Raw genomic sequence first — 10778 nt, 5'->3', positions numbered from 1 at the left:
ACCCTTAGTGATAACAGCTTGATAAGTAAATTATTTTGGGGGAAATGAAGATATTGGTAGAGGCTTAACCTTTACTCAGTTGAGGTTACACATAATTTCCTGGCAATTGAGTTTTGATAATTTTCTGGGAATTTTGCTTCATATATCGGCTTTAAATGTATTTCACATTTAAAATGTGAAATTAGTTGCTTTGTGTTTGAAGGTGACGTAATTTCTTTAGGCCAGAGATGAGTCATTCAGTTAATGTAAGCAAACAGTTTATTAACAGTAATAAATGTCCCCAGTCATCTAAGGGAGTTGAGAAGTGTGACACAGTTTACCTCAAGTCAGTCACAAGTAGGTTGTCCGCTGAGTGGATTTTCTGTAGGATATTTTGATTCTCCAGCTAGCTTTCTATCCATATCACCAGTTTGTTTCAAAACTATTTTAACCCCTACTCTGATGGTGGATATTCAGGGACTGAAATCAATTTGAACGGTAACCTGACTAAAACGTGATTAGGAAAGCAGTCCTTAAAAACAATATACTCTGGTAATGCCTTCTAGATCCATAGGAACCTGCTTCCTGAATTATGTGTAATTTGGAATTTTTATTCTACTGCTCCTTTCCTAGGGCACAGCATAGTGCCAAGCAACTACTAGGTACTTAATAGATCTTTTTTCCAAATGACTGAATGAAACCTACTGAAGCAAATAGTAAGAGAGTTGATAATACCTCTATCATGAACCAGATCAAACCAAATGTATATCTGAGCACTTAGGACAGGTACCTTGAAATAATGCCTTTAATTTATTAAGCAAGAGCTTTGATGTCAATCTACATTTTTATTCTCTCTCTGTCACTTGTTAGTTGTATATGACCTTGGGTAAATTATTTAATTTCTCTCCCTGCCGTCTCTTTTTGCTAGATTAAAAATAGTGTGAAAGTTATTCCTTCATTTAGCTCTTGAGTATCTAAGCAGTTATTTTAATGTTTTTGTCAGACTGCTCCATAAAATTAAGCTTCATGTAGAGTGAATTTATGTTCTAATTACTGATTTTTTTAGATCGTCTTTTTTAATAAAAACCTTATCTCTGTTTTGAATTTTGGTTTGTTAGCTATGATTGGGAGGCTTTTTAGTTAGTTTGTTTATTTATTTCTCTCTCTCTAGGCTCATTCCTTTCTAGCAGAGGAACTAGATTAAACAGTGGCATTTTGGATCTTCCATCCACAGTGATACTGGGCATATCACAGAGCTGGTCGCCTAGTTAGTAATCAGCCTGGTTGATAGAGTCTCCCTTGGACCCATGGCTTTTCCTACTGCTTTAGCCCCAAGCAGCTCTGGCAATAGCCTTTACAACCTTTCATGGGAGAGGAAGCCACTGAAATTCCCTGTTTCCTGGGAGGTAGGCAAGTTACCCCACGGGAACTGACTTCCTGGCCATTACTTCTGCTTCTAGAGCAGATCTCCGGTATCAGCTATTGACTTAAACCAAATAGACTGCCAATTATTTCTCCAGCAAAAATGGGTTTATTCCAGATCAACAAAGAACTGCAATTTGAAAAGTGAACAACCTTACTAGAACAGAAGGTCTGCATAGGAATTTGGAAGGATTTTTAAGGTTAGATTCAAGTAGGAGGGCTGGAGCCAGGACATAGGGGACCTTTCCAACTGGAAGATTTTATCAAGATGGAAAATGAGTTAGCTCAAGATTTCTTAATAGTCAAGAGCCATTGTAAGTTCAGGCAAGGAAGGGTGATGCCTGGCGAGGTGGCCCACTCTGATCCCAGACCTGCCTGCCTTCTTGGATTGGTTGATTTTGCTAGAACCTCTGTGTGCCAGCTCAGGGAGGCCCGGGACGGCGTTGAGGAGGAGAAGCATTACTGAACTAGTATTTGTTGTCCTAGTATTTCAGTGAATACCCCTCATCTCCTGCAGTTCCTTTTCCCCTTTTGTTTTTCTTACATAGTGAATTCCTACAGGAATACTTAACCTTCATCCGAAGCATTATCTGTAAGCCAGCCCTTCACTGCCAGTGGTCCTGTGGTGGGGAAGAGAATATAAGTAAATGAAATCCACAGATAACCTTAGATCAAGTAGTCTTTTCTTTTTTCACCTCTGTGGCTCCAGCTTTTTCTTGCATGGTTAGATCACAGAAAGGTGACTTTGCTTTAATTCTCTCTCTCTTTTTTTTTTTCTCTGCTCACCCATTGTGGTGTAAATTAACCCAAATATACTTAAAAGACCGTGAAAAATGAGCAAAAACAGCAGTAATCCATAACTGTATCATTAGCACTTAAATAACAACTCCTAGGGATTTAGATTTCAGCTTTTGACTGGACAACAGTGTGAGGATTATACCACATTGGCAATGTTAGTAGTAAACTAGAGAAATTATTCTGTGAAACAGATGCATTTATCATAATTTTTAAAAGATACAAACCCAGTGATTGGGAAGTAACTTCAGTAATGTAAGTAACGTAAGTGTGGGGAGATTATTTTTATTATAAAAAATTCAAACATAGAAATGGATTTTTTATTATGAAAAATTTCAAACATAAATTACAAACATAAAGGGTATTAAAATTTCAAACATATATACACACACACGTATATGTGTGTGTGTGTGTGTGCATGTGTGTGTATATATATATATATATAGAGAGAGAGAGAGAGAGAGAGAGAGAATAATGTAATGAACCACCTTTATCCATCACCCAGATTCAGCAGTTGCTTTGCCACACTTGCTTCATCTATCCCTTTCATTGTCCTTTGCTGAAGTGTTACAAAGTACATCCCTGAAATGTTATTTTTACTCCTATGCATCTCAGTGTGCCTCTCTAAAAAATACTTTCTTCCATGTCCCCAATGCCATTGGCACATCCTATAAATAATTCCTTGGTGTCATATAAAATCTAATATATACATAACTATCTGTATTATTTCAAAGTATCTTTTTTTACATTTGTATTTTTCAAGTTGGAATCTAAACAAGGTTCACACTTTGCATTTGGTTGTTCTGCCTTTGAATCTCTTTTAATTTGTGGTTCAGTCTGTTGATGGCTGGTGTTTATGGCTGAGGGAGCTGAGGGGGAAGAAGCAGGAACAAGGTGATAGACCTTAAGCTAGGCTAAAAGGAAACCTTCAAAATCACAGGGCCTGCTGGGAGTAGGGAGATTTGGTTGTAACATTTGTGGCTGAAATAATGTTTTTTACACCCATGTCAAATTTTAAAAAATGCCTCCTACAAAGTAGTATTATTTATGTATATTTTGTTCTATACAAGACATAAACAACTAAATTTGAGTTGCTATTTGGAATGTTAGTCAGAAACTGATGTTGTCTATCTTAACACCAAACTAAAATAAAGAAAAAAAAGTCCCCACCAGAAACTAACACAACATTGTAAATCAGTGATACTTCAATTAAAAAAACCCAAAAAACCCCACGTTTCTAAGAGCTCTAATTCTCTCTACAAATTAGAAATCAGTTATCTTTCTGTAGACTGTCTTCTTCAATTTAAAAAAGAGAGAGTATTTTTCCTTTGGACTTTACCTCTTTATTTTTGTATTAATTTTAGTTAAATCCGATTATGATCCTTCTAAAAGAATTGTGCCTGTCTAACATTAAATATGCTATTTCTTTTTTTTTTTTTTTTTGCGATACGCGGGCCTCTCACTGCTGTGGCCTCTCCCGTAGCGGAGCACAGGCTCCGGACGCTCAGGCTCAGCGGCCATGGCTCACGGGGCCCAGCCGCTCCGCGGCATGTGGGATCCTCCCGGACCGGAGCACGAACCTGTGTCCCCCGCATCGGCAGGCGGACTCTCAACCACTGCGCCACCAGGGAATCCCTATATATGCTATTTCTTAGGATAATGTTATATAACTGTATATTAGGGCATAAGATGAAACATTTTTTTAAAGTCACATGTTTTTAAACACTCTAGAATAACAATTAACGTAGTACAGCAGAAGCTCACTAACAGTAATGTCCAAATAACTTTAAAATGTTTAAGGTTCTTTCCAAATAACTTGCTTTAATTCTCCATAGGATGTGGATGAAAATTTTATTTGTGATAGACCACACTTGAGAAAGCTAAGATGATTACTAAAATACACTTTCAAAAATGTGTATATGAATATGTATAATCTCTGTAATTGTAGAATATAAACTACAGTAAACTATAAGGTTATGTTCTGCTTGTTGGAAATCTTGAATTTTGCAATATAGAACATTGGTGAGAATTTGATTAACCTTCAGAACATTTTGGGCGTGGGTGCAGGCCTAGGTATTAAATAAAGCTCATTTGCACACAAGACACATGCTCTTCATGCTTTTGTAAGAAATGGAATCTATAATAGCTACAAATGCTAAGACCCATCATAAAGAAGAAAGTAGGTGAAAAGTGGAAAGTGAGACATTTTTTAGTTTCCCTCCCTCCGAATGTAAGGATGTTTATTCTTTCCTAACAGTATTAATGTATATCAATAGTTTATGCTTTTACTTTTTGGTACCTGATAATTCCAAATGTTTGCTTTATATATGCCTTTTAGGTGCCCTAATTTGAGTCTGCAGAAGCTACCGGAAGAGTGGTTATGGAATGTTTTAGAGGAAATTAGATGGAGTGATCCTTCATCTAAACTCTGTGCTACAAGACGCAGCGCTGGAATTCCTTTCTACATACAGGTAGGTACTTATCTACAGGATCATAGCTGGGGGCTTTGTTTGTTTGTTTGTTTTTGGTCTTTTGATAATAGTGTATTCTAACCCCCCCCTGACATGTGAGTAAGCATATTGCATAAGGGACATTTCTGTCTTCTCTATAGTACATTTCACAAGTACTATAGCATTTGTGATTTTGTTTTAATGTGTGGACAGTGTGTTCCTGTGACAGATCTCTTCTTGGAACAAACCCTCTAAGAGGTCAGTCTTGTAATATGAACAGAGGGTGGTAGAGATTTCCGCCTGTGTGTGAAGTAGGAAGACATCGCTGTGGTGCATTCATTGCTCACTTCCAGGAAGTGCGCATGCTGCCCTTTTTTCTTTTCTCAATTAGGAAAATATATTCTTCCTTTCATGTCAAAGACCCTTAAGACTCTGTAGGCAACCAGTGTTAACAATTTCTTTTGAATCTTTCTATAAAATATCCATGCATAAAATAATCCTAATCCTAATAGTAGCTAACTCTTATAAGTGGTTATTTCACATATATTATCTCATTTAATCCTTCCTCAAGGCCTACAAGGTAGGTCCTATGATCATCCGTATATTGTGGGTGAAGAAACTGGGCCTTAGGAAAGTTAGGTAAGTGATTTGCTGATGGCCACAGGGATAGTAAGAGCAAAACTAAGACTTGAGCCCAGGCACCCTGCTGGGTGTGTGTGTGTGTGCGTGTGTGTGTGTGTGCACGCACGTGTTTTCTTTTTTAACACAGATGAAAGCATACTCCACACACTGTTTTGTCTCTTGCTTTTTTTCACTTAATGTTATACCTTAAAGATTGCTTCATATCAGCATACTCAGATATTGCTGCTCGATAAGAAAATATTTTATTTCCACAGTGTTGAAATTAAGAGGCTGTCACCATTATGAATCCAAAGAATAAAAACCAAGTCCTCATGATACTAAATCAGACCCGACCTGAATGATCTTTGTTTAATATTCAGGAAGATAAAATCTAGGAATGGCATGGTGTAAAAAAAGCAATGAAAATAAGTGAAATGAAGTCTGTTTTTTAGTGCCCCAACATTTTTTCCTTCCCTTTCTTATGCCTCCCTCAGATTCCCAGAGTCATGATTTTTATGACAACGGGCACCAGTCATGGAGGTTGATTTGGCATAGAGATCACCGAGGTGGTTCTGCTGGGTAGATCTTGGTGACCTTCAGAAATCGACTCCTCTTTGATCTGACCCGTTCTGGACCAGTGTGGGTCATTCTCCTGCCTCTGATTCATTCTGACCTAGTGTGTTTTTGCCTCATATGTCTGTCTGAGGACAAGTGTTAATGCAACAGCAAGGTTTGGTTGCATCTTTGTGCTGTGTGCCTCCATCTCTGGTTCCCAACTAGTACTACATATTGGTCATAGTGATAGAGGGGTCAGGACTGCACCTTCTTAGCCCAGCCTTGGGAAGAATGTTATAACTATGCACAGCTCTTGGGGAGAAAGAACTATTGTTCCCAGGAGACACATTAGTAATCATATAGATTTCTTGTTTATTTTAGTTGAATAAAATCTAAATTATCAGAAAAATCTGCTCAGAGAGGCCCCATTTTTCCTAGCATAACTTACCGATAAAGTAATGTTCTTGTTCTGGTGGAAACCTCTGCTTGGTGTTAGCTATGGAGAAAAACTCCCCATTACTCCCAGTCCTACACAGCCGCTAATCTATTTTCTGTCTCTGTATAAATGGAATCATATAATATGTTGTCTTTGTGTCCTCTTTCACTTAGCATCATGTTTCAAGGCTCATCCATATTGTAACATGTATCAGTACTTCATTCCTTTCTATTGCCTCAAGTGGTTTGATATTCCTATTTTTATGTTTATTGAATATTGGCAAAATGTTAGACACAAAATAAATAAGCACCTCTTGAATATTCAAATATAGGACCCCCTTTGAAGTTTGTAGTATTTCCTTTTGTCCCATGGAGTTTCCAGTGCTACAGTTTGATAGTCCTCCAGGTAGACTCTTGTGAAGAATTAAATAACTGATCAATCTCCAGGGAGTTTCCAAATCCTTACAAGAAATTTAATCCAGAGGTTTTTTGTTTTTCAAGTAAAGAGAAGTTTCTTGTTGGATAAATTTGTTATTAAAACTGACGTGCTTATTGTGTCTGAGACCTGCTACCCAATTATGGTCTCAGAAGAGTTGTCAACAAGAGCCATTTTCAACCTCTTAGAATTGCATAATTAATAAGCAAACTGGAGGTGACCTTAGAGATGCTTTGATATCACCACCTAATTTTACAGACGAAGAATCTGAGGGATGGAGAGGTTAAGCTGCTTGCCCAAGGCCACATGGCTTAATTAACTTGCTTAACACCACATGTTTTTATAAAGGGGATTTTGCATTGGGGAATCAATTCTGGGAAGTAGCAAACAGGTGTATATAAAATAATAGTCCTGATAATTTCTGTCTTGTTTTTCCATAGGCACTGTTGGCATCTGAACCTAAGAAAGGCAAAATGGATTTGTTGAAAATAACAATGAAGGAGTTAATCTCTTTGGCTGGACCTACAGATGACTCACAGAGCACAGTCCCTAAGGTAATAATGGAAATATACAAACCCTGCTAGGAAGGCGGTGGTTTTAAATCTTTGCTGTACTTAAAAAGAAAAAAAAATCTGCTGAAGGTACAGAACTCTTGAGGATAAGACAGACCTTTGAAGCTTATTCAGAGGGGTTTTGTTTTGGTTTGGTTTTTCCAGTCCACAAAATAAACCATTGCTTTAGTTGATATAGATTGACCAAGATGATCTGTTTTTAAACTGTGGTGAAAACATTCAATTTAGACAAGATATTTTGTAATATTCCAACTGTATGTAAAAATTTAAAAACGAATGTGCTATCACCTTCAAATTTCACGTGTGCTTCTTTGAGTCGATGTACATTTTATGATTCGGCAGTTGGATCTTTCCCTAAAACGTAGTGTCTGGCTTTGGGTGTATTCGTATTTTAATTTTAGCTAATACTCCTTTTTTTGTCACTGCTAACGTTGAGTTAAGTATGTACTTATGTGTGTGTATGAATTTGGGTTAAGTGTTCCTCACAGCTTCACTCCATTCCATGGTAGTGCATACCTGTCAGATACTTCTTGTCTAGGCTTTCTCAGCAAATGCTTCATAGTAGGATGTTCCTACCCACCTGTGGGAGGCCCATGCTAGGTCAGAGAACAGACTGAGAGCTGAAATTTACAGTCAAGTACGTACGGTTGTATGTCAGAGGCTGTGGGAGGTATTAAAGGGAAGCCCATGGGCCAGAATGTGGACCAGTGGGAAAGGATAGGGTTTATTAACACATGTCACATAGTGGCCTGTGACTATACGATGTGAAATTTCTTTAAAAATTTTAAATAAAATTTTTTCAGAAATGATCATTTTATTTTCCCCAAAAAAGTGTGAAAAATATAATTGGCGCCATTTTCTTAGACTATCACTTAAAAAAAATACCATTGTTTAATAAAAACATCTGAAAATAGTGAAATTTGGTTTTAAAGAGTACTTTAAATTATTACCTTATTCTGCTTCAAGGTCATTAATTACCACTAGTGATCATTTTTATTAAATTGGTAAAAATTTAATATTTTATCACTGACCAGTTCTTCTAGGTGTTGGATGATGATTTGCTTTTCTTCTCCCCTCCCGTGGTTTACTTCTGTATTATTTTTTTATTATCTTTGAAAATATTTCAGCACGTAAAAATGTACAGTGAATAATCAACATCCATGAAATCAGTTCCAAGTTTAAGAAGTAAAACGTTACAGATACAGTTGCATACACTGTAGCTTCCTCCATATTCTGTTTCCCTTTGGTCCTCCTCATCTGTAATCATTAAACCAAATCATTTCGTGAATTTTTTTCATTCTTTTAAGAGCTTTTTTTTTTACATGAATTGTGTTATCTACACATTGTTTTATAGTTAGGGTTTTTTGGGGGGTTTTTTTGCGGTACGCGGGCCTCTCACTGTCGTGGCCTCTCCCGTTGCGGAGCACAGGCTCCGGACACGCAGGCTCAGCGGCCATGGCTCACGGGCCTAGCCACTCCGCAGCATGTGGGATCCTCCCAGACCATGGCACGAACCTGTGTCCCCTGCATCGGCAGGCGGACTCTCAACCACTGCGCCACCAGGGAAGCCCTCTTCTAATTCTTTAAAAAAAATTTTCTTGTTCTTCTGGCTGGCACTTGGAGTACAGTTTTGTATAGAAATAGAGATAGCAGACATCCTTATGTTGTTTCTGATATTTGCTGTAGGTTTTAACGTGTCTCTTATCAAGGAAACCAAATTTTATTGAATGCTTTCAAGCATTTTTTTTTTTTTTGCGGTACGCGGGCCTCTCACTGTTGTGGCCTCTCCCGTTGCGGGGCACAGGCTCCGGACGCGCAGGCTCAGTGGCCATGGCTCACGGGCCCAGCCGCTCCACGGCATGTGGGATCTTCCCGGACGGGGGCACGAACCTGTGTCCCCTGCATCGGCAGGCGGACTCTCAACCACTGCGCCACCAGGGAAGCCCTCTTTCAAGCATTTTTGAGATAAATGTTTTCTTCTAGAATTTGCAAACATCATGAATTATATTGACTTTTTAATATAACAGGATCTTTGCCTACAGCGAATGAACTCCCAACTTTGAAATGATAGATTTTTTTTTACACATTGCTAGATTCACCTAAAAATTTGAAAAAAAAACATTTTTTTCACATATTTTCACTGGATTCATAAGTGAGATTAACCTGTGGTTTTCCTTTTTCATGCTGTACCTGTCCTTATTTTTATGTAAAAGTTTTTTATTGAATTATAACAAACATACAAAGATGTGTACAAATAATATGTTTGCCTCCACAAAGTGAACACATTTCTATAACCAGCAAGAAACAGAACATTTTAGCACCTGAAAGCCCACTCATACCCCCTTCTAATCAGCACCTTTTCCCCAAATGTAACCACTAGCTTAGTTTTAACACCATAGCTTTACCTGTTTTTTAAAAAATTTCATGTGAATGTAACCATACATTATATACTCGTGATATGATTTCTTTTGATGAACATTAAGTTTACGATATCCATCCATGTTATGAATTATTCATTTTCATTGCTATGTAATAGTATACAATTTATCAATTCTTCTGTCGATGAACATTTGGGTGGTTTTAAATTTGGGGTTATTAAAACAGTACTTTTAAGAACATTCTTTGACAAGCCTAATGGTGAACAAATATGTACATTTCTTTTGAGTAGATACTTAGGAGTGGTTTATTGAGTATGTGTATGTTGAGCTTTAATAGATACCACCATTTCTCAAAGTAGTTGTCCCTACCTTATTTTGATAGCCAGGTGGTACTGGACTGATAAAATAAACTTGGGCATCTTCTCTTAACAGTTTAAATAAGATTGGGATTATCTATTCTTTGAATATTTGGTAGAATTCGTCCATAAAATCATGTGGGTCTTTGTGTGTGTGTGTGTGTGTGTGTGATTTTGGTGGGTTTGGTGTCTTGCTTTCTTTTTGGTCTATGAGTAGGATTTTAAACTATTGATTTTCTTTATATAATGGTAATATCTATATAACTTCCATTTCTCCTTGAATTTGTTTTGATTAGTTCTGTTTTCTAGGAAATTGTTCATTTTGCCTTAATTTTTCTAATTGACTAAGGTAGAAATATTTTTGTTTTATTCTCTGATGTACCTTTAGTCATGTCCTCTTTGGTATTCATGATATTGCTTATTTTCTTCTCTCTCTTCTTGGTTAGTCTCATCAGAGGTTTGTTTCTATTTCAAAGAATCACCTTTTGATTTTGTTAGTGCTCATAGTTATGTCATTGACGTTTTAAAATTTTCTACTCTTTTAAATTTTCTTTCTCTCTTTTGAGTTTATTGTTCTTTTTCTGTCATCTTAATTGGACGTTTTTTCCAATTCATTTTTTTATTAAAGTATAGTTGATTTACAGTGTTGTGTTAATTTCTGCTCTACAGCAGTGATTCAGTTATACATATGTATGCATTCTTTTTTATTTTCTTTTCTATTATGGTTTATCACAGGATATTGAATATAGTCCCCTGTGCTATACAGTAGGACCTTGTTT

General features: G+C 37.0%; 1 protein-coding gene across 1 annotated transcript in view; it reads left to right on the top strand.

The window, feature by feature from the left end:
• Positions 1–4508: 4508 nt before the first annotated feature.
• LOC308627529 (tRNA (32-2'-O)-methyltransferase regulator THADA-like) overlaps positions 4509–10778 on the top strand; it is a gene marked incomplete at its 5' end in the record, with an annotated part of 186029 nt that continues 179759 nt past the window's right edge. The window contains 2 exons of the mRNA XM_081253798.1: positions 4509–4667; positions 7134–7247. Coding sequence (XP_081109924.1) covers positions 4509–4667; positions 7134–7247 — 273 coding nt within the window. The remainder of the gene's footprint in view (positions 4668–7133; positions 7248–10778) is intronic.

This window comes from Mesoplodon bidens (assembly GCF_964165515.1).
Source record: "Mesoplodon bidens genome assembly, chromosome: 14".
In the NCBI taxonomy this organism is placed as follows: Eukaryota; Metazoa; Chordata; class Mammalia; order Artiodactyla; family Ziphiidae; genus Mesoplodon; species Mesoplodon bidens.
This window is presented reverse-complemented; position numbering and strand designations above follow the sequence as displayed.